The following is a 24,851-nucleotide window of genomic DNA, read 5'->3' on the forward strand; positions in this document are numbered from 1 at the left end:
TGAGATCTCTAATTCCTGATTAAGAATATGTACTTAAACATTATATAAAAAGTGTGTAAATCAAAATTTAATGGGAAAAGATTGAAAGTGTGGACTGTAAAGGTTAAAAAATACAAAGTCTCATCAGAGGTAGATTAATGTAATTCTCATCTCAATTAAAAATAAAAAATAAAAGAAGAATAGTAGAGTTTCATAAAGCTATAAAGAGCTAGTAACACATTAATAAAGACCAGCATGTAATTAATCATTAAGGCAAACTACACAAATAGAGGTAATTGGCTTTCTTGCTCATTACCGCTAACTCCATGGATGTGCATTCTGCAAACATTAGACCAAAAGCACTTTATGCCATGCTGAACTTAGACCTAATGTAAAAAAAACTGTAGAATTTCTAAAGTATCTTTATATGTGTCCACTAAGGGGAAAACACTAAACGTGTTACACAATGGTATAAATGGACGCCATGAAGGAAACCACTGCTATCCAAAAACATTGCTGTATGTTAAAAGTATGCAAAAGGTTTCTTATATGTGCATAATAAGGCAGAATTATTTTTATGCAGAAATGCACATATATATGCACTTCACCCTTACACTTTATAACTAAAGAATTGTGGAGGAACCACCATGGTTAGCAAACATTGCTGCACACATAAAGTAACTATTAAATGGTTAATCAGTCTGTTCAACGAAGATATGAAATGTGCAATTGTTTGCATGTTATTACTTTGGGCAGAATGTGTTTTTGTTCTGTTATTATGACCACATCTCCTAGATCATTATTGTAAAAACAATCCAGGAAATTGCCAGATTTATAGCACAGTTATAACATTCTATTCTTTTGTCTGTTTGTTTATATTCTTATTCTTTTCAGTGAAATGGCAGAGAATGTCATTACCCCAAACATTTTATTAATTTTTCACATAACTTGGAAACATCTCATAAATCATTGTGTAAGAAAGGGCATGCTTGGGCATGCAATGATTTCACAACATGATGATGTCACTGAATGATGAGAAGTATAAAATATACAGTAGCAGTTTATCATTCATTAATTGAGATGATTCAGTCAGGTCCCACTGAGAAACAAGCTGGCATTTTTTTTACACTGCTTTCAGTCCCTGTTGTTGCCTAAGGTTGCTGGACAAAGAGACAGGCAGAAAATCACACAGAATAACAGCAGAAGTATACAGGCCAACAAACATGCTGTAGAAATCTTCACAGGCTCAGTGATCTCAAGCCAACTCATTCAATACAAAGGTGGGTCGAGATAGAGACAGATGGGTCCATGCCTCTGTATGTGTTGTTAATTGTACAAAGCCCGCTTGCTGGGATGTTTTTTTTTTTTCCAATTAAAAAAAGGCACTCAGCATTATCAGTGATATCTTGCAAACTGTTAAAAGATACTAACTGGTCAGTAATATAGAATATATATCATATATGTATATATATTGAAAGCAGTGGTCAAAAGATAACAGTCTCAAACTTTACAAAGCATGAGCCAGAATACTCAAAACACCAATGCACCTCTTTTGTGGTTCATGTCATATATCAAGGATGATGCGATTTACAAAGAAACAACATATATTTTAGTAGCATGTTTGGCATAGTAGGGTATATCTAGTGAATGTGTTAAACAACATAAGCAATGGATTCGTTTGTGCTGACATTCAGGGGCAATGCTAAAGGGTTAGGTTTAGGGTATCAGTAAAGGAAGAACACTGCAGGCTTACCCCATTCATTAACCATGTATGTAGTCTGATTCTGACAAAAACATGTCATAATGAAGCCCTTTAATTTAGCGTTTACCTCAGACTTAAAAAGAATGCAAAATAAAAGTATGCATATGTCATATATTAAACTGATAAACCGATGAGTGGTTGCAGCGATCCTATAAGGATGTACCCTGGGATTTTCAAAGGGGTATGTAGTCTTGGAGTGGCTAGATACATATCAGTGCCATGTGCACTTCACCACCTTACATGCGCAATAACATCTTAGTAGACAAGACCACAAGACCATCTCACTAAACTATACAATCTTACTGCCGAGAAAAGACTCAGGTCAGATATGCGGGCAAAAGGAAAGAAACAAAATGTTACCGAGCTGATAGGCATGGCAAATTATATCAGGCAATATTTTATCCTCAAAACCTAAATATGTAAAATACTTTTATTCTTAAATAATACTGGTATTGGGCCTTTATGAATGAGGTAAAAATTAAGCAAAGATACAGTACCTAATGGATAATAATGTAAATATATAGTAAATGGAACCACAAACTAAACTTACAATTTACATGGAGTCATCTGATGTACATGGGCTTGACTAACGTAAGTCAGGGTTCCTTACATAAAGTAGTGGTGCTAAGTGTGCAGCATGTGCATATCTTACTTTTTTATAATAGTAAGTGCTGTTAATAACATTCTCTAGGCCATTGAGTTTAAATAAAGAAATGAATGAACAAAATGGCTACACCAATGTTAAGTAAAATCACCATGACCACCAGGACAGAGCTGGAGCCCTGTGGAAAGAGGAAAAAAAACCAGAAAGTTAATAGGTTTCAAAGCTACATTTAAAAGTTATCATATTTATTTAACATCAAGACAAATATAATATTTAACTTTGATTTCTCTATTTCAGAGAGAAAATATACACAGTGTACATTTACTAATTTAATTTATGTTACATTTATAAATTAAATTCATAATGATTTGCAATTTGAGCTGGAGCTGACTTAACCTGGAACACTTATAAATGTGCAATAAAAACTGAAATCTGTAATTCGTTATTTCACTAAAAAAAGGTAAAAAAAATTCACCTTTATTTAACAAACACAAGGACAAAGAAAAGAGTGTTTTCAATAATGAACTTAATTCAGTTTGTTCTTAATTCTGCAGCGCACTCAAAAAAACTGGGACAGAGGCATGTTTACCACTGGGTCACATTACCTTGTCTTCTAATTATAATTTTTAATTGTTTGGGAATAGAAGATACTAAACTAACAGTTTTGGAGGTGGAATTTCTGCCCATCCTTGCTGTGTACAAGATTTAAGCTGCACAACAGTCTGTGGTCACCGATGGTCTAGTTCTTCATATTGTATCCTATATTTGTAACACAAAATCTGGACAGCAGTCAGTCAAGCACACACACTCTGTGTTTACAAAGCCACACTGTTATAACGTGCAGAATGAGGCCTAGAATTGTCAGGCTGCAAAAGATATGGAAAGTTCCTGGGGAAAGATGTTTTGATGGCAGTGTGTGGATCTCCAAAATAACAATATAAGTATGCATACTGCCTGAGGGTTCGATGGTCACACACATTCAGCGGAGGTTTCCACCCTTGGCCTTTATGCACTAAGATTTTCTTTAACTCTGGATTTTTTCATGATATTATGAACTGTAGATGGTAAAAGACCTACATTTTTTGCAACTTTGAACTGACTGTCATCACACATCCCTGCTTGCAAAGACTAAGCCTTTGGTGGAAGATTTTACACTAAATCTTAATGACCTCATCTGTTGTCAGATAAAGTGTTAATTGTGGAGCCTTCCAGAACAGTGTTACTTGTATAACCTTAGTCTTATTTTGCCTCTGTCCAAACTTTTTTACTGTGTTGCAGGCATCACATTCTGTTTTTGTTTTTCATATTTACAAAATACAATTAAGTTTGTTAAGGAAAACAATGAAAATGTTTTCTTGGTACTTTTATCAGTTAAATAAAAAGTTCAAGTAATTTTTTATTGCATTTTTATAAAAAGTCGCAACATTTTTGGAAATTGAGTTTGTACTTTTGGGCAGTTGTTAAGGGTAACACTTGCCTGGTTTGCATCAAAACCTACAGCCACACTAGCCCTTTGTAGAAAAGATTAGACACCCTGATAGTATACAATCTAAGAAATTAGGGGAAAGGGCCATAAACAAGGCAGTGACAGTTGGGTGGACCTGGCACTGAATACGCAAAATACCAATCAATAGTCGATTATTTTAACAGCTGAGCCACTACCACTCTTGCACAAGGTTTTTCTACCATTATCTTTAGGCCTGTCATTCTCAGAGAACCCTAGTGCAAATATACAATGACCAGAGGAACATTTCAAAACCATTTTATACTCTGTTTTAATACAACCATATACTTACTGAGTTTGCTTTGACCAGGTTCAGATGCTCTCCTTCATTTTCCAGTGTAATTGGAGAGGACATTGAAGGGGGCGAAAGGGTGACATCCCTGTGCAATGGCCACTCCTCCAAATCCACCCCAACATTCAGGCTGTCCAGCATCTGCACAGAGTCCATGGACCCTTCCCTTTGTGTTAGGCTCCAGTCCTTGCCTTCGTGGTTCCGCTGTCGCAGTGTCTGCAAATTTTGCCCTTGGAGACATTCCACGCCAAACTGCTGCTGGGAAATTGAGTCCAGGGGCTGAAACCTCATTTCCACACGATAGTCATCCAGCTTTTCTTTCTCTTTCTCTGGCAGCTGTGAGTGGCAGGGCATCCATTGGGAAGAGTTCTCAACAGTCCAAGACAAAGTGGAGCTCTTGGATCCACGATCCGGTTGCTGGCAGTCATTCAAGCTTGATTCACAGGCTGTGTGATTGGTAAAGGAGTGGCTTGGTTTGCTATTGAAGTGGACATGCTCGTGTGATTTGCGATAGGAAGATACATGCTCTCGAGCATTGTAGTGGGAGGACACATGATCTTGTGATTTTGCATGGGTGGAGATATACTCCTTGGGCTTGTGATTAGAAGACGAATGCTCATGAGTTTTGTGATTGGACAAGCTATGGCCCGAGATCTTGTGATTGGAATATGTGTGCACCTGTGGTTTAATCTTGGAAGAGTTGTGGTCCACAGAGTTGTGACTTGATGGAATATGCTCCCATTCTCTTTGTTTGGAGATTGTGTATTCTCTGGACTTGTGATTGGATGATGCATGCTTCCAGGACTTTTGATTAGAGGACATGTGTTCCCATGCCTTATCTGAGGAGATGTGATCAACAGGCTTGTGATTGGAAGAACCATTCTCCCATGAGTGATGAGTCGTGGAGTTTTCCTCATGCCCATTCATGTGACCAATGTCCTCCTCCAGGAGGGATGGTGTGGTAGAGCGGCTACTGTCCCCCTTGCTTCCACGGCGGTTGGGATACATGTCAGCAGTCCAGCTATGGGCTCCTTCTCTTCCGTTATCTATACCTCTTCCTTCAACCAGAACCTGAATCTCTGCCCCTCCTTGTTCGTCTACAGCACTTTGACGCATAAAGCAGGTACTTCTGGCTCGATGAGATGATGGGGTACATGGAGGTGAAGGGGGGTTGCTCAGGGCAGGACTCAGGTCTGGGGTATGGGCTGGAGGAGTTGTGCCTGGCGTACAGAGTTCAGGGCTATCTGTCCCAGTCGAGATGACTTCTATATCTTTTTCTTTCCTGTCCTGACGTTTTGGTCTTTGGCACTCCAGTCCTGATGGATGGCAGGGGCATTTTGTTAGTATATTTGTAATATGCATATTGCAGACATCCTGTACTAATTTAGTGAGGCAGAGTTAATTTTCAATGAATAAATTTACATACACTCTGGATAATCATTAAAAATGTGTTTTCAAGGGACATTTCGATTAACTCACCATTTCCATAATGATGAAAGGACGGGGAGAGTTCTTTGGCAATAATCCGGGCCAGACGACATTCTTCCAGAGCCCTTTGTGCAACTCCCTCAGCTGCCTCAGCTTTTCCTCGGGCATGACTTGTCCTTAACAGGTGACAATAAATAAAAAATCTCAGTGCAAATTAACTTTTGTATTTATTGTTATGAAACATTTCCAAATTTACTCATCCATATTATTGTAGTTCCAAGGGTTTAAAGTGAAACAATACATGCTATCAAGTTTACCTTGACAATGCAATTTCAGCCTTCTGTTTTGCATTTTCTGCAGCCTTCTCAGCAGCTTCCACAGCACGGTCCACCTTCTCCCGAATTTTGCTGGTGCGCAGTGGAATTAGGTTCTTCCTTTTGCCACTCACCAAAACGTTCTGCTTGTATTTGCCTTCTTCCTTTGTCCCATCAGGAAAGGTGGTGCAGCCATAACCATGCCGCTTGTTCCCAAACCACTCGCCCTCGTAGCGCAGTCCATCTGAGCGATGACTGACACCCCAACCTGTACGCATGTCATTTCTCCATTCCCCCACGTATGTTTCAGTAACTGTGGCATCCACATTGGCTCCTGTCTCCCCATCACCAAGGCTGACATTGGAGTTGATGTCAGATGCTGCAGAGCTGACTGTGCTCATGCCCGCCTCGCTGCAAAATGAACTCTGCTTGCTTAGCTGACTGGCCAGAGAGCTCTTGGACTCAGAACGGCGTAGCTTTAGTCCACTGAGGATGGACTGCCGGAATCGGCCCTTTCTTTTCCGCTGCCTGTCTGTATCACTTTGGGCGCAGAGCACGAATCCTCCACGGCCCAATGGGCTCCCTGCTATTCCACTTACAGCGGAGCCATCATTAGGTGTTGGAGCACCCTCACTAGGTTCAGAGCGCAGCGAGTTTATAGAGGTACGCAGAGGGGAAAAGATGACAGCGGCCATGCCATAAGGCACACTCTGGCGCACACCATAGCCGTGTCGCATGCCACTCAACCACTGTCCCTGGTAAGAACCTTTAAGAAAAACAGAATAAAACAAATCAAACTGAGCTTAATTATAATGTTTAACATGCATATTACTGATATGCATTTCATGGTCGCAAGAATCTGGGCCATAGGCATTAATATAAAGTTAGAACCCAAGTTGTGACTATGACATCCGTCACTGTTCTAAAATGGCTTTCCACAATGTTTTGGTTTGTTTATGTAAGTATTCATGCCTATTTAGTCAAAAGAGCATTTGTGAGGTCAGTCATGATGGTGAGCGTTCCACATCTTCCAGAATGTGTTCAGTGGGGTTCAGTTAGGGCTCTGTGCAAGCCATTAAAGTTCAATCCATGTTTTTATGGACCCCAATTTGTGCACAGGGGCACAGTTATGCTAAATTTGAAAGAGCCTCTCCCAAACTGCTGGCAAAATATGGAAGCATACCTGCTGGTAATAGGTGTTTCTGAAATGTAGTTATTACAAGAGGTATAGTGCATATATTAACCTGTAAACGTCCAGAGTATTTATAGACTTTTTGTACTGCAAAAATATATGTACATTGCAAAATACAAAATTTCACTGACAAAAGTAGAATGAAGATTTTTGTACTGTATTGCATTTTGTAAATACATTCACATCAAGAATTTGATGTCTGCAACACACTCCAAAAAAGTTGGGAGCATGTGTAGCTCTGTGTTTCATCACATTTCCTATTAATGAGGTATTTAATGACTTTTTAATGATAGTATATAAGCTCTGTTTACAAAATAAAAAACACAGACAACGGTGGCCGAAAACATTTAACCAATCAGCACTAACACACCAAGTACAGTGTTGTACTTGTCTATCAATGTTTGAATTAATGTGTAATCACTTTGAAGGACAAAAAATGAAGGAAGGGGCTGTGTTTAATTCATGAGTAGTCTAGCATTATGCCAGCAGCTGCTTATGTTGCTGTAATTAAGAAATGTTTACATTTAAAAGTGTAATAAATAGCATTTATAGCAGATGCTTTTAGTCAGAGTTATTTACAACTGTGACTGATAATTTACAATCCAAACAGTTGAAGATTAACAGTGCCAACAGTGGCAGTTTGGCATTTTTGGAGCTTGAACCAGCCACCTTTAGATTAATAGTCCAGTACATTAACCACTGAACTACCACTGCCCTGTAGCTTGTCACATTTTATGTGATTTACTACTTAGTACAGAAATGTTGGATTCAGGCATACTTTTATGTTGTGTATATATGTGTTGAGTCTATAGAATACATGCAAAATACACAGATTTTACATCATATATGATTTGCACTGAACCATAGTCCCTTTTTTAGAATATTGGTCTTTGCAGTCACATTTGATTCAGTTCTTGGTTTGTCTTAAGCTAATTGTACGAATTACCAAAAAAATCTCTTATTTTTTAGAAAGCTTTAAACCAAACAAATGCAGCCTCTGTTTACTCTGTAGCCTCGCCTTAAAAGGTTGACTACTGTCTTCTTATGTATTTGTTTGTGGCAGCAACCATTTTTTCAGTGCTTTTTTGGTCAGTACCCAAAACATAAGGAGAACTGTACCAAAGATTAACAAAAATGTTCTGACATTGGAAATCACTCAATATCACTTTAACTAATTACCTATTGGAAAGGATTTCATATCTCATGAATTATAATTCTAAAATAATTCCAACTGTGGTTACAATCTTTTACATCAATGTTTTAAAGTTGCATCCCACATGGATGTAAATCACAAAATCGGGGGTATAAAATCAGATGTGGTAACACTAGAATCTCTGGTGACCCAATGACCTGCTGCCTTCAGGTTGCCATGACGATTAAGTGATGACTGTACAGAGGCGTGTGTGTGTGGATGATGCTAGAAAAATAGGATGAGACGGTGGAGTGCTGAGTAAAGTACTCTGAACATCAACTACTATTATTATGCTGTTGTAAATATATAATTATAGAATAAACATAAAAAACAAACAACATGAAATTGAGTGTATATATTCTGACTGCAGTGTTATATAATTTCCAAAGTACATTTTTACTCACACACACCCACATTCACTCATCCACCCACCCAGCGCTGATACAGATTCATAGACAAATTACACAAAGACCTACAATATATCTGCACAAATATACACTTAGATGTACACTCTTAAGAACTAATATATTAAAAGACTAAAAAAAAATTTCAAAGGACCATGAACTAAAGTGTTCTTTAGAAAACCAAACATGGTTCTTCTTGTAAAGATTATTTTCTGCCAACTTTAATTCAAAAGTGAATGCTGAAAAAAACTTCTTACCTCCATCAGAGTAGGTCTCTGACCCATATCCATCCTGTAAACCATTACTCCAGGTGCCTTCATACCGAGCTCCACTGCTGGTGCTTTCCAGCCTCCCGTAGCGGCCCTTGAACCCTTGTGTCCACTCCCCCTTGTACTCCCACCTGCCTTTGGTCTCCACGCCAATGCCATGCCGCTTACCTTGCGCCCAGGTCCCTTTATAACTGTTCCCACTGGGCCAGGTATACACTCCAAGAACCTCAAATCCATGGCTCCAGGCCCCTGCATATTCCCCCTGGCCCTGGGGGCCTGTGCAGACCCCTCGGCCATGAGCCTTGCCCTGTTCCCACCCTCCACAGTACGACCCCCCATCATCAAAGTCAAACCTGCCTCCAGTGGACATGCATGAAACAGGTTTTGGCAAATCCTCAGAATGTCAAAGAAACCACAAAAAGAAGACTGTAAAAAATAGTACAGGAAAGGCTAAGGCGGTTTTACCTCCCCACCTTCTTGTAGTGTGAAGTGAAGGGAGGAGGGGAAAAAAGGCCCAAGTCAAAATAGGAAGCAACCCAAGTAAATCAGGCTCTCATCCCAGCATTATATCTTCTCTCTGTCTCTGCCAGGCCTGGAGTAATTGATGCCTTTATTATGCTTGCTTCTTCCCATGGGCATGCAGATGGTGTACTTCTCTGGCTCTCTCCACACGGCCCCGCTGGGCAGGGGCTCGCATCCGTGCTCTGCTTTTCCTGCGTGAAGGCAAACAAGGCCTGTTTTTTTCCACACTCAGACAAATCCACACAGCAGCAGCAGCAGCACTGATATGCTCAATCAGACATTATATCTCACCCTCCCCATCAATGTGCCGCACACAAAAATGGTGATGCAAATAGTATAACAAGAAGCAAAAACTGTGCAAGGCATGAAGGCCTTTGTTCTAGATTATGCTTTTAATAAAAAAATGCAGCATTTCATTAGGCATCAGACATGCACCTAATAAGACCTATCTGGCACAGCATCCCTTCCGCTGCTCCTGCTTCTTCTCTCCTGCTGTGATGTAGAGGTGATGCAGCTTCCCTGGAAGACTGGTTAAAAAGATAAGACTATCCAGATAATCCGAGTCCCTTTCCAATCCCCGTCTTCTTTTGGTTCATGGACACATATAAAGAAATGGTTCGTATATTGTTCTAAGCCATAGGATGCTCAGAATGTGCTCATAACTGGACTGTTCCACCCCTACCAATACCCCTCCCCCACTGATGCTCGTCTTGTCCTTGCTCTTAAAGGGAAAGAGGCTGAGAAGCTCTCAGTATCTACATAGCTGGCTCTATATGCATGGTAACTTTTTCATTATGCCATAAAACCAGAAGTAACCTTACACAGTACTATTAAGAAGTATTAAAAAGAATATGGCTGTATTAGAACCATTATTTGATTAGTTTCTGCGCCCTCGAGCATCGATTGTAATCCTTCTATGCTAGATATTGAGTGACAAAATTGACTTACATACGTCATGAAATCAACACCCCTTAGGTTCTTTTACAAAAGGATGATAACCATCAAAATGCAGCGCATATGTATTCTTTAACAGAGAATAAGGGAATAAATATGAATATAAATAAGCAAATAAAATTAAGGAATTAACCATTAATAGACATATTACATTTCCCTAAACTTGGATTGACACTGTAACTATTTTGCTTTTTAAATTTCCACATTAAAAAGCAAACACCATTTAAATATCTGAACCTAAGATTATTTACCATTAGTTAAAAACTTTTGAAGCAATGCCGTTTATACTGGTAAACAATATTTTTTACTGGTACTCCAAACTTAATTTTCTGCTTTTAAAAATTTTTAATAGTTACCATGCATTTTTCAGAGCTGACCTTGTGCCTTTAGTAGACTTTAAAATCATATCTACTTAGCAATAACTACAACGTAGCAACTTACAGAAAAGACCTTGTCCTTAGCCATGTTGTATAAATGTGGACTACAAGCTAAAATAAAACATGTTGGGGATGCAACAATGTCATTGTGCAACCTTATACGGTCAGTATCTTGTGACAGTGGTTGCAACATTTTACATTTTCTCAATAAAGCTAGAAATGAAGGAAAAGTACATTTTAGTTTTTACAAATTTAAATTTAATTTAAATTACCCTTGTAAGTACAATTTACTTAAATAATTTCTACAGTAAAATTAGTAAACTAAACATAATGGAGTAAAGCAGCCTGTTGTATACTATTAAGTTTTAAACCATTCATTTACTCAAAATCTAGAAGACCTGGAAAAAAGCTTTCAAACTATCATTTTTACCAACAAACACAGGTGAACAGGTGGGAACTGCACCACATAGAATGCAGGGTTGTCAGACAATTTTATTAGAAAAAACCCACATTCTAAACTCATCTGGGAATAAAAGCAATATTTTTACTACATAGTAAAGTTTAATTGTGTTAAAATGTATTGCGTAAAACAATTGTTCATTTAAGAAAAACATCAGCTTTAGAAAAGTATTTAAAACATTTTTTTAAAGTGAGTTTTGTTAGGCAGAACTAACATCAACTCTGTCTTCAGGTCTTGCCATCAGAAAAACAACTGGATATTTCCAGTAAAATTGTGACCTCTGCTTTATGTCCCTGTCATGTTGCAAAGATTGTTATACTTATTATATTAAAACTCCTTTTTTAATAGATTAATAAAATTATAGATGGTACTTGCAAAACACAAATCAATAGCTGTCTAATACACTATATAGCAAAAAGTATTTAGACACCCGACCACAAACTTAACGTACATTTTATTTTAAAGTCATGGGAATTTATGGACAACAGGGGCGGTTGTCTCCCCCTTTGTGGTTATTAACATGATTTTAAAAAGTGATAACAGTGAAAACAGTGATTTTTAATATGGGTAACTTCTTAGCTAAAGCTGACAATTATAAAAATCAACAACAAATTAAATTATTTCTCTCCATTCCATGTTTCCTCCAAAGCTATATCCCCAAAACGCAAGCAGTCATGCATTGAAACGTGCTCACTGGTTAAATTGTTAGGCCACTGTAGTTCGTTTTTATGATAATCAGACATAAAATTTGATGGTACAATTCATGAGAACTAAAACTTATCAACATTGTCAGTGGGTGACAAACTACTATTGTTATTCAACTTAAAAAACACACATGCTTAAAATCAGATTTAAATAATATACAAATATTAAAATATTTAACATGTTTATTACAAATATTTTCTTGATAGTATTGCTAAAATGTATATTTGTAAAAAAAATTATTTAAAAAAAGCCAAGAAATGCCTTGACCATGTTTCTACCGTTATCCAGTGTAATAAACAGTGGATTCTGAAACTAATTAGATTTTGTAAATCATTTATTGTGTTGTACATTAGATTTTGAATTAAAACTTTCAAAAATTAATTAAACCAGAAGGTGGTCAGACACCAAATTGTGGTCATGTGTATCCGATTTGCTTTAATTATCCTCGAGTTGTGTCTAAACTTTAACTGGAGTCCACCTGTTACCATATAAATTGATTGGACATAGTTTGGAAAGGCACACACCGTCTGGAAGGGCCCACAACTTACACAGCCTGCCAGGACAAAAATTAAGCCATGGAGTTTAAGTAAACTGTATTTGGATCTCCATGGTCAAATTCTGCCAAGGCATAGATCAGGCCAGTAATATTATACTAAAACAATATTTAAAACTTAAAGACTCCCAGGACTACAGTGGCTTTAATACTAATAAAATGGAAGAAGCTTGGCACAGCCATGAACATTTCTAGAGTTGGCTGTCTGGCCAAATTGGGCATCCGGGTAAACAGGACATTGGCCAATAAGGTAAAAAAGAACCCAATGGTCACTTTAAAAAAGCTCCAAACGTCCTGTCCAGAAATAGGAGAAACGTTTGGACAGACAGCAATCTCTGCAGCACTCCATAACTCAGGCCTTTATAGCAGTGTTCCAAGACAGAAGCTTGTGGGTTATGCTAAACTGAATGTAATTTCTGGTTGTATTATGGTTCTCTTGTCTGATAAGACAATAATTAAATTCTTTGCAGAACAGCTAGCAAAATGTTTGACCAAAATAGGCACCACACATCAACTGGCTATAAACATCCCTAAAGCAAAGCATGGTGGTGGTAGCATCATGCTATGGGTAGATTGGTAAAAAATTGAATAACGAATAAATGACAAATTGAGGAACATAATTTTTTATTGTAAGTCAAGTAAAATTTATATGTATAGCTCTTTTTACAATACACATTGTCTCAAAGCAACTTTCAGACCGACAGACCGAAAACCCTGTTAAACCAATATGTCACTATTGTAATGGGGCAGCTGCCGAGTGACAGTCTCTCTTCACCTGTCAGAAGGAGCACGAAAACATTCTATTAATGACAGCCACCTGTGACTCATGAACATTGATGCGCTCCAGGTGACACAGCTCACTATTTATATTGCAGCTTTTCCCTGTCTTCTTTGTCAGCACATTAGCTGGCACATCTTTTCTTTTGAAGCCGCAATGCTGGACCGCAAGGTTTGTTCTGGTTTTCGCTGACAGACAAATGTCAGCACTCTGTTTGTTCTCAGGAGCTCGTCCCCTTTTTGTGATATGGGCCTCGCTTGTTGCCTGTCTTGGGAGAACGAAATGCCCCAGGCTGCATCACGATGGGGGGGGGGCAGGTGGGGGGGCAGAGGCTATGTTAGAGGGGCCAATTACTTTCTGCCCAAATGTGCATTGTGGGCATTAAGAGGAAACAGTCGATATTCAATAGAATTCAACATTTTATTTATGCAGTTTTCAGTCTACATTTTCTTGAGTTTGATGTAAACAGATCAACAAAGAATCACCATTTAAGGCATTTGCTCTGCTTAAATGTCATTTATTCAGTCCTTTTCTTTTTCATATTTAATTTGAGTTACATATACTGTATTTCTAGGGGGGCCGTGGGGGGGCCAAGCTGGTTGTCACAGGGGCACTGGCCCCCCGCTGACCCCCCCCCCCCAGAACCACCACTGGGCACAGGAAAGCATGGTGGTCATGAAAGGATACCCAGAGCTGAAGCAGGAGGTGCTGAGAGTTCTCCCATTCTGATTTTGACTTATTTTTTTGTTCAGTGTAAATATTTCCTTTGTTCCTTGTTTTACTTGGCTGGTTTACTTTCTTTATTATTCTCATATTTAGTTTGAGGTTATTCACCCACGGTTTTTTTCTACCTTGACTTGAGATTCTGCTTCATGGGTTCAATTTCTTCCTCTCAGGTGTGTGGGAAGCGCGCACTGGCACTATTTTGTGCGGAGGCGCGCTTTGGCCGGTCTGTGCTGTCATTTTTGGCGTGGCATGCGTGCTCTGCTGAAGAACCAAATCTGCAGACACATCTTTCATTTTTAACTGTTTTTGTTTAATTATAAACACTCTGATAAACGGCTTCAGTAATAGTAATGCATCTCCACCAACGTACCGGAACCTGTTTGAGAAGTGTTTTTTCAACCCGTTTTCCGTCAAACCCCGCCTCTTGCTTTTGGATTGGTTCGTATTTTCCACTGTAAATGTGTCGAAAGCTTTTTGTGTAACATTTTACTAATCATAGCACAGAAACGTGTGTAGTTTTAACCAATTGTTGAGTCAGATTTGAGATCTGCCGCAATATTGGTGGAACCCCCTTAGAATGAACGGATTAGTGAAACTCTGTGGTTGTGTTCCAAATGCTATCTTAGACCCTATGCCCTACATAAGTCAAAACTTCCTTAGCCCTATTTTGTACGCCACAGCAGAATATTTGGGCAAAATCATCTTGTAGGGAAATATTCGACTATTTGATGGCATTGGGTGTTCATTAAGCATAAAATCAGAGTGCATACTTTCTAAAAGTAGTGCACTATGTAGCAAATATGGTGCGTTTCAGGACACATAAAAACAGCTTTCCCTTAATATTATGTCTCGCTTCAGGTCGAAAATAAAAGTCCAATCCAACGCATTGGCCTGTCAGTTTAAGTCTTGAACAGTGAGTGTTTAAGTCCTAAATAAAAATAGTAATAATAATAATATAAAGCTAAAGACAGATTTATAAGCAGCACTTTTTTGAGGTTTGCTTTATTTATATATATATATATTACGGTTAATCGTCAGTAAACGTCACTGGAGAAACTACAGTCCTGCGGTACGAACTGCAAAGTATTATTATTTAGGTTATATATTAAAATGGGCTACAACCTTAACTTTAAGTTTATTGTTTTACTGTGATATTACACAGTGGCAATCTAAACTGCTATATTAAATCCAATATGACCTCGCTGCTGATTGTACCCAGACGCTGTTGCACTATAAATACCAGAAATGTTGGAAGAATATTTACAGGAAAAGGTATCTATGTAATAAAATATTACAGTGTGTCATCAATGTGATTAACCATAATCTACAGCCATTTCTTATAACACTGACTTAAAGCCGTTTTTACGTATGAGCTTGTTCTAATTTCATACTGCTACTTTTTACCACTGTAACACACTATAGTATTAATTCATTATTCTCAGGTCTATCCGAGACATTTTCCCCCCAGCAGTGGGATTCAGCCAAGTTTTTAAATGAGCACAAGCTGGAACCACATTCACTCTCAGGTGTTTTTGTCTTTCAGTAAGTATAATATAGAATTGGACCTGTTTTGAATTAGAATTGTACATGTTATACATATTCTTAATATTTGCCATTTTTGGTGCAGGAGAAGCTTCCACAGATGCTGTGTTGACAGAGGCATTTTTGGCAGTGGTCATTCTCAGGAGCAGCTGACTTTAGAGGACATTGCAAAAAGTATCAGAGACAGAGAGTACAAGAGGATTGTGGTTATGGTAGGAGCAGGAATCAGCACACCGAGCGGAATCCCAGATTTCAGGCAGGAATTATTTATGTGTTTTCTTCATTGCTGACTGTTTAATGAAACATGGTGAAATGTGTCTTAATAAAAAGCTCAGAGGCTCACAGAACATGATTGCAGTGACCTCAGAAATCTGTTCTCAGAGTTAATGCTCACTACTGAGTTCCAGACTGCCCTTGGAAACACAAGAACTCTTTGTCATTCAACAGCTTCGGGATTAATTGGAATGCATATAAACCAACCATTTAATGATCAGTATCAGTGCTTAATATACTAATGTAGATGTGGCTAAATGGCCGTACCTTCAGTATTTTTCTTAAAAATGTAGTGAAAGCCCTGGCCAAAAACTGAAAGCTTTGCTACCACAGAGTGGGAAATAAACTCTTTTCTATTGATTATGCTTTTAAAAACTTAAGTCCATATAGACTGGTCTTTTGAATTAGAAATGTCAATAATAAACCTTTTAATACACACTGCATATATTGTGCAACAAAAGCTTCATTGTTTTTGACAGGTCACCTGGAAGTGGACTTTATGACAACCTTCAAAAGTATGATCTTCCTTATCCAGAGGCCATATTTGAGATTGGATATTTCCACGGTAACCCTAAACCTTTCTTTGCTTTGGCAAAGGAGTTGTATCCTGGAAATTACCACCCGAATCTGACCCACTACTTCATCCAGATGCTTTATAACAAAGGCCAGCTATTGCGGCTGTATACACAAAATATCGATGGACTTGAGCGAAGTAAGTCTCTCATCTTTCTATATCAGTGGTACTTAATGTTTTTACTTCAGGGCTGTTATCATTTTATTTTATTATTATGTACTGTCACTATACCTGACTAATCATCTGACTAATAGGATAATTAAAACAGAAATTAAGAATGGGGGGAAAAAACAACTTAAAGTTATTCAGTTAACCTCCCTTTGAAGCTCACTAAGGATAGTGGTCAGCTGTCCCTGAAGTCCCTGGTTGAGAGCTATTACTTTAAAGTGGCAGAGTTGGCACAGTATAGTACATATTGTATACTGAATCAGTTTGCAGGCATTAAATCATGCTTTTCTCATGTATTTGTTGTTTACAGTGGCAGGTATTCCAGCTAAGATGTTAGTGGAGGCACATGGAACATTTGCTACAGCCACTTGCACAGTGTGTCGTAGGGATTACAAAGGAGAAGAACTGCGGGTGAGTGCCTACATATGCAGAACAAAATGTAGAAAATACAATTTATGGCCAAAAGTATGTGAGCAATAGATTGTTTGATATCATATTTCAAAACCATGGGCATACTTGTAGAACATTTCATTTTTATTTTCAACTATAAATATTAATGAAGAGTTTGTCCTCCTTTTGCTCCCTCTTCCTCTGTTTTTTATTTTGTAGAATGATATAATGGAAGGAACAGTGCCTCATTGCCCCAAGTGTAAAGGTGTCATTAAACCTGACATTGTGTTTTTTGGTGAAGAACTACCAAAGCATTTTTTTCACTATGTTACTGACTTTCCCATGGCAGACCTACTTATTGTAATGGGAACATCTTTAGAGGTAAGAGATATATTAATATTATAACGTAATCACAACTGTACAGTACTGATAATATTTTCTTAGCTGAGATTGTTAAAGCAAAATGTAAATCTGACTTGCCTTATTTTTTGGAAAAATGTTTGCATGGGTTTCCTTTGGAGCTCTGGTTTTCCTACCACAGTCATGCAGTCAGGTTAATTAGTGATACTGAAAAAGTCGTCCTATGTAGGAGTGTGTGTGTGTGTGTGTGAATGTGAATGTGTGTTTGCCCTGTAATGAACTGGTGACCTGTCCGGGGTGTTTTCTGCCTTTTGCCCAGTTAATAAGACCCACCGCGACCCTGAATAGGATAAAGTGGTGGTATAACTTGACAATAAATGTTATTAAATATATTTATTTTTGGGTTTACTAATTTTAATTGTTTAAATATTTAAATGTTGATTTTTTGTATACTTTTTTGTATGGCTATGTAGAAAAAAATGCCTTACCTTTTCAAATACAATATTTTTGCATTAAAAATAACATTGTTTAAAATAAATCTTGTTAATTATGTTATGTAGAGAACATTTGCAATGCAAACTCTTCTTATGTTAATAAAAATCTGTACCACTAATTAAAAAAATCAACATTTTAATTTACATAAAAAACCAGGGAAATACACACAAATATACAGAATTCTCTGAAGGGAATTGAACAGTGCAGTATACTAAAAATAATGCTCAGATATAACTCATATAGGAACAGTAATCATCATATACTGGTTCAGTTTTGCAGTGTTTCAGTATGCACTATAACACTGAGGATTTCAGTGCAGGCAGTTGTGACTTCATTTACCCAACCAGTACTGTATTTACAATACTGTCTTCTGGTCTGCAGGTGGAGCCATTTTCCAGCTTAGCTGGAGCTGTTCGAGGTTCTGTTCCTCGCTTGTTGATAAATCGTGATCTGGTGGGACCGTTTGCTTATGGGTCACGGTATAATGACGTGTCCGAGCTGGGTGATGTAGTGAGTGGGGTGAGGATGCTGGCAGAATTATTGGGCTGGATGCCTGAGCTAGAGGCTATTATACAAGCTCAGAAGGTGAGTAATATACAGTGCTGTAAAGAGATTTTTGCCCACTTTGTTATATTTTTAACCTTTAAGAATAAGATTGTTGAATTAAATGTATTATAATACATGTATTATGTGTCTCAATTACAGTAGGAAAAAGATTTCCAATATTAAGTGGCTTTGTGTATAAAAGTAATTACCCCTTAGTTAATAAATCAACCAATTAAACACATTTAGTTAGCAGTTGGGTTTAATTAGACTAGACTAACTTCATTAATACCAGTTCTATTAAACATTAGTTATATAGAATGTTTTGTGGAGTAATCTCACAGTCATAAAATTAGCTGCGAAGTGTAAGGGGCAGAGGTGGCTCCGTATTACCACCAATGGGATGTCCAACAAGTTCACAGTCAGGTGTTCACATACTTTTTGCCATAAAATGCATAATTAAGACAATGTATACTTAAGAGACCTAAACATTAAATGTAGTAAATATTGTTTCATATTTTAAATATTTAGATATATACTACTACGACTATACTACTTCTAATGATAATAATAATATATTGGTTGTTGTTGCTGTCAAAACATCAAAGTATTAAAAGTAGTATATTAAAAAAGACCACACTGATTTTGCATTTCTTTTGCAGGCTTCAAGGAAAGACTAATGACTTTTGGGACACAAGAGACCAGCTTCATTACTGGCATTCATATTTAGTGCACTGACATTAAGCAAAACTGGACAGAATAGCTACCCGCCGCTTTTGTAATGAGCATAATGGCACACTGCACACTGTTAAGACTGTGATGAACACATTGCTCTATCGCACAGCACTTTTTCTGTTGCTTTAGGCCTTGATATACCCCTCCAGTAGTATTAGGGAATGGCTTATGTGTTAATTAGCCAGTCAAAATAATTGAATTATATTTTATGATACTTTAGCTGGAGGTCCTGTAGTAGAGTTATTGACATGCCATTATGACCACAAGGCTCTAAAAGTTTTCAGATATCTTGTATGAGGTACATTTTCACACAACAGCAGATTAACTTTGACATAGTTATTAAAGGGTCAAATCAGATGGCAGTGTTCTGTGATGCCAGCCAGAATGCCTAAGGAGAATTTGTCTAAGAAAGTCTTTACCAAAAGCTGCCGATAAACAGGAGAAAGAAACGTTGACCTGTGAGCCTTCCTAAAACCTGCTCATAAGTTTAATCCATAACATTGGACATAATTTTTCAGAAATAGACTATTGTATTCAAATCTTTTGGATGCACTGAAATATTTGTTTGCATTTTATGGTCTTTTTTATTTTATGAAAACTGTGAGAAGGTCATTGTTATAAGCTAGATATAGAGTTAATGTATATATATATACAGTGTATCACAAAAGTGAGTACACCCCTCACATTTCTGCAGATATTTAAGTATATCTTTTCATGGGACAACACTGACAAAATGACACTTTGACACAATGAAAAGTAGTCTGTGTGCAGCTTATATAACAGTGTAAATTTATTCTTCCCTCAAAATAACTCAATATACAGCCATTAATGTCTAAACCACCGGCAACAAAAGTGAGTACACCCCAAGAGACTACACCCCTAAATGTCCAAATTGAGCACTGCTTGTCATTTTCCCTCCAAAATGTCATGTGATTTGTTAGTGTTACTAGGTCTCAGGTGTGCATAGGGAGCAGGTGTGTTCAATTTAGTAGTACATCTCTCACACTCTCTCATACTGGTCACTGAAAGTTCCAACATGGCACCTCATGGCAAAGAACTCTCTGAGGATCTTAAAAGACGAATTGTTGCGCTACATGAAGATGGCCAAGGCTACAAGAAGATTGCCAACACCCTGAAACTGAGCTGCAGCACAGTGGCCAAGATCATCCAGCGTTTTAAAAGAGCAGGGTCCACTCAGAACAGACCTCGCGTTGGTCGTCCAAAGAAGCTGAGTGCACGTGCTCAGCGTCACATCCAACTGCTGTCTTTGAAAGATAGGCGCAGGAGTGCTGTCAGCATTGCTGCAGAGATTGAAAAGGTGGGGGGTCAGCCTGTCAGTGCTCAGACCATACGCCGCACACTACATCAAATTGGTCTGCATGGCTGTCACCCCAGAAGGAAGCCTCTTCTGAAATCTCTACACAAGAAAGCCCGCAAACAGTTTGCTGAAGACATGTCAACAAAGGACATGGATTACTGGAACTATGTCCTATGGTCTGATGAGACCAAGATTAATTTGTTTGGTTCAGATGGTCTCAAGCATGTGTGGCGGCAATCAGGTGAGGAGTACAAAGATAAGTGTGTCATGCCTACAGTCAAGCATGGTGGTTGGAATGCCATGGTCTGGGGCTGCATGAGTGCAGCAGGTGTTGGGGAGTTACATTTCATTGAGGGACACATGAACTCCAATATGTACTGTGAAATACTGAAGCAGAGCATGATCCCCTCCCTCCGGAAACTGGGTCGCAGGGCAGTGTTCCAGCATGATAATGACCCCAAACACACCTCTAAGACGACCACTGCTTTATTGAAGAGGCTGAGGGTAAAGGTGATGGACTGGCCAAGCATGTCTCCAGACCTAAACCCAATAGAACATCTTTGGGGCATCCTCAAGCGGAAGGTGGAGGAGCGCAAAGTCTCGAATATCCGCCAGCTCTGTGATGTCGTCATGGAGGAGTGGAAAAGCATTCCAGTGGCAACCTGTGAAGCTCTGGTAAACTCCATGCCCAGGAGAGTTAAGGCAGTTCTGGGAAATAATGGTGGCCACACAAAATATTGACACTTCAGGAACTTTCACTAAGGGGTGTACTCACTTTTGTTGCCGGTGGTTTAGACATTAATGGCTGTATATTGAGTTATTTTGAGGGAAGAATAAATGTACACTGTTATATAAGCTGCACACAGACTACTTTTCATTGTGTCAAAGTGTCATTTTGTCAGTGTTGTCCCATGAAAAGATATACTTAAATATCTGCAGAAATGTGAGGGGTGTACTCACTTTTGTGATACACTGTATATATATATACAGTATATATATCTATTGTTCACACACACACACACTAACAGTACGAGATCTACTCTGTAAGGTTTTAGAAGTTTGTTCAACTGATAATAAATCTGACTGCTAACAGTGCCTGCTTCCCTTGAATCTGGAGTACTGTGCTATACTGGAATGTAATGCCATGTTTTTTTAGCCTTTTTAAAATGATAGTGAACACATACAAACTGTGAAATAACCACTGTGAAATTATTTAGTTACCAAAACATGGAAAATCTCTTGTTACCATGATTGTGTTACTAGTTGCACATTTCTGTCAAATTCAGTTTGTAAAGATTAAATATGAGCTAATTAAATAGCAATACATTTTCATGATCTTTTTTTCAGACAAGGCACCTTGGCCATCACTTGCTCCATTTGGTAATTCCACAGTTTGAAGACAAATTGTAACTTACGGGAAGATTGCCCTGCAGAGTAATATAATGTCTTGTTTTTCATGAGATGTCTGCATTAGGAGTGCTAGGACTTTTTTAGGGAATTTATTTAACTCCTTGTGTAGAAATAATAATATAAAAAAAATCACTGTCTTGTTTATTAACAAGGCTCCTGATTGAGGAGAGGAAAATATTTGCACTTTCACAATTTGCTACTCTGTAAGGTAAAGATCATCAAACTTATCAAGTTGTTTTGATTTTAGCACCTTGCAAGTCAAATCACTAATTACAGCAGATTGCTTAACATCTTAGTTATTTAAATTTTCCTGTAACACTTACACACTGAAGTGATAACACATCTATTTACAGCTGAAATTTGGATATAGCAGGTTTTATTGAGCAAGAACAGTATGAGCCGCTAGTTCATACTTCAGTTAGAACTTCAAAGATTATAAAATAAATTGTTTAGTATCTACAGAAATACCTTGATAATACATTCCCATTTCATCATACACATTGATTATAATCTGCTTGGGTGGTGCAGCAGTCTAATAGTGCCAGGCTGGGTTTTTGTGTACACACACACTGGACCTTTTTGCACCCATGAACATCCCTAATTACGAAGAAAAAATTAAAACTGAAGTCTGTCCTTCATTAAAGTATTCAAACCCTATATTCAATGTTTTGCAGAGGCCCCTCGGGATACAAAGCCTCAGACTTTGTGAAGTTCATCCTGATTCTAGCATTGCTAAATCACCTCAGATCATTACCTATCCTCCACCAAATTCCACTGTGGATGTGAGACACTTTAATCTGTAGGCTTCTCTAAGTGTCTGTGAGCTGACCAAGTGCTGGGCTAGGCTGAAAATTGGACTAATCAAAAAAGATTTCCTTACTCAAGTTGTCTTTCTATATCAAGACCCTTCTTTGTTTATCATTGATGAAGGGCTTTTTCTAGCTTTGCACAACTTCTGCCCTGTGCTTCGGAGCCTTTTAACCACCCTCACCATGCACTTTACCACAGCTGCCATTTGTCATTTTTTGTATAGGTCACTTGACGTCATTCTACAGCTGTTGGGTGACCTTTGAATGATTTGGTGGTCATCCTCATCAGTGGAGAGTGATTTCACCCTTTGACAGTCTGAAGCTTTGTTGTCCCAAATGTCTGCTACTTGTCTTTATAAACTTCAAACTTAAATTTTAAAATTGGAAGCAAACTGATGCTGACTGTATCCCTCTGTCAGTTAAAACAGAATTTATCCCTTCTTTCCCTCACTGAAAGCTTTTACACTCTTGTGGAATGGTCAATAATTTTTAGGTAGAGTGAGCTAAGAAGTTTGTGATGACCACATGAGTGTTTTTATACTCTTCTTTGTTAAGATTTGTTTTAGGTGCTCATTTAAACAGTAGCTCATTAAGTAGAATGTGGTGTGCCAATGTTGGAATTTAACAGACACTGAAAAGGAATGGCTGCCATACATGCAGTGATGCATTCTTAAATTTGTCCAGACTTGTACATAAATACATGCATAAAATCTGCAAAGAAATGACAAGCAGTAAAGCAAACAACTTTACATTAGTGCTCATGGATTAAAATTGAATGTATGATACAATTAAATTGGTAGATTTGGAGATTTATCTTATGTTTACAATATCTGTAAGGTCTTTAGGAGCATTTCTAGCATCTTCTTTTGAACAGATCCAGAAAATGATGCTTGAGGTCAAACATTCTTTCAGCCTGCAGTTCTGCAGACTGGCAGTGCTTCACTAGATCAGACAGTTTATCTATTATTCAACAAGAGAAGAAAAAGTGGTGCTTCTACACAGGTGCCTGGTCCTTCACTTATACACTCACAGTGTGCACAGTGGGGGATTATACTATGCCATCTGATAAATTCCACAGGGAAATATCAGAGCTTAGGATTGATAAGACATTGAGGCTTTGAAAGTAGTTAATTAGCCACTTTTTGATGGTTTGGTCCATCTATAAGATGCACTACAAGATCCCCAATTTTAAACCTGAAAAGGTTAGTTAGCATTTTAATTGTCTTGCTGATTAAATGAAAGTGCATTACCATTTGCCATTTTTCTTCGTTTCTTCTTGCAGCATTTGACTTTTCAACTGGTGCTGACACATGGTAACTTAGAGTCTTGTAAATGGGGGCAACGTCATTCTATTAGCATAAAATGTTTCAGCATAATAATCAGGTGATCAATAAGAAAAATATTTCTTCAATGTCACAGTCCCACAGCATAACCCGAGCCACCAGACACTTTCAATGTAAGGGCTAATCGTTTAAAAAGATAAGAGCGTAAGAAGCAAAAGGCATATTCATTTATACATATTTACGTCACCCAGCAGCAAATTAAAAAAACACATAATAACCTGTAACAAATAACACAACTTGTGAAATAAGATGTTATTGGTCCAACAATCTTATTAAATCATGCAGTTATGTTAAAATATAATTTGCATTAAGGACAACTCACTTTTGGAAGATAACACATTTTAGAAGATCTAAGACACTCAAATATACAAAAAAAAAAACATTTAGGATAAGTTGGAATGCTGATTGAGCCAGGCCTTCTCCTCCACTGTCAATAGCTTCTGATTGAATTCCCACGGACAATCTCTAAGACTGCAAACCCATTAAACACGTTTCTGATGAATCTGAATGTTGACTGTGAACTAAGTGTTCTCGTTGAACATCAGTTCCTGTGCCTAAATTGGCACAATCTTGTGGAAAGCTTTCCTAGAGGAGTAAAGGATGTTATATATGCAAAGGGGGAGCCAACTTTACAATAATGCCAACAGAGTTGGAATATTATGTCCCACAAGGTGTTCACATACTTATGAATGAATTATATACTGTATATTATGGACAGCAAATGACTTATCAGCAAATGGCTGGTAAGTATACATAAAAAGTATCTAAGAATTAGACAAATCAGAGTATGTCCAGGGTAATGCAGTGGCAAACATTACATAAATAAATAAATGCATTTTTAATGTACATTTTCAGCATCATTATCATTTAGTCTTT

The 24,851-nt window shown here is 37.8% G+C and overlaps 2 protein-coding genes across 2 annotated transcripts; one reads left to right on the top strand and one right to left on the bottom strand.

Annotated features, from left to right (window-relative positions):
• Nucleotides 1-2,200: 2,200 nt before the first annotated feature.
• jph3a (junctophilin 3a) lies at nucleotides 2,201-9,310 on the bottom strand. The gene is made up of 5 exons (XM_063012842.1): nucleotides 8,929-9,310; nucleotides 5,887-6,649; nucleotides 5,621-5,745; nucleotides 4,142-5,457; nucleotides 2,201-2,523 (listed from the first exon to the last, which is right to left on the bottom strand). The coding sequence occupies exons 1-5, from the start codon at nucleotides 9,308-9,310 to the stop codon at nucleotides 2,443-2,445; spliced, it is 2,667 nt and encodes an 888-aa protein (XP_062868912.1). The 3' UTR covers nucleotides 2,201-2,442.
• A 7,012-nt stretch (nucleotides 9,311-16,322) lies between these two features.
• Nucleotides 16,323-19,622, top strand: sirt3 (sirtuin 3). The gene is made up of 6 exons (XM_063012570.1): nucleotides 16,323-16,345; nucleotides 16,428-16,542; nucleotides 16,883-16,983; nucleotides 17,182-17,343; nucleotides 18,199-18,402; nucleotides 19,023-19,622. Exons 2-6 carry the CDS (start codon nucleotides 16,479-16,481, stop codon nucleotides 19,038-19,040), a joined length of 549 nt encoding a protein of 182 aa, XP_062868640.1. The 5' UTR covers nucleotides 16,323-16,345; nucleotides 16,428-16,478; the 3' UTR covers nucleotides 19,041-19,622.
• The last annotated feature ends 5,229 nt before the right edge of the window (nucleotides 19,623-24,851 follow it).

This window comes from Trichomycterus rosablanca, chromosome 17 (genome assembly GCF_030014385.1).
Source record: "Trichomycterus rosablanca isolate fTriRos1 chromosome 17, fTriRos1.hap1, whole genome shotgun sequence".
Lineage (NCBI taxonomy): Eukaryota > Metazoa > Chordata > Actinopteri > Siluriformes > Trichomycteridae > Trichomycterus > Trichomycterus rosablanca.

Coding starts and splice junctions, on each gene's coding strand:
- sirt3 (XM_063012570.1), top strand. CDS start 16,479: ATGCTTTATAACAAAGGCCAGCTATTGCGGCTGTATACACAAAATATC. Junction 16,543..16,882: donor TATCGATGGACTTGAGCGAA/GTAAGTCTCTCA, acceptor TGTTGTTTACAG/TGGCAGGTATTCCAGCTAAG. Junction 16,984..17,181: donor ACAAAGGAGAAGAACTGCGG/GTGAGTGCCTAC, acceptor TTTATTTTGTAG/AATGATATAATGGAAGGAAC.
- jph3a (XM_063012842.1), bottom strand. CDS start 9,310: ATGTCCACTGGAGGCAGGTTTGACTTTGATGATGGGGGGTCGTACTGT. Junction 5,746..5,886: donor GCTGAAATTGCATTGTCAAG/GTAAACTTGATA, acceptor TCACCTGTTAAG/GACAAGTCATGCCCGAGGAA. Junction 2,524..4,141: donor ACCTGGTCAAAGCAAACTCA/GTAAGTATATGG, acceptor CTCTTTCCACAG/GGCTCCAGCTCTGTCCTGGT.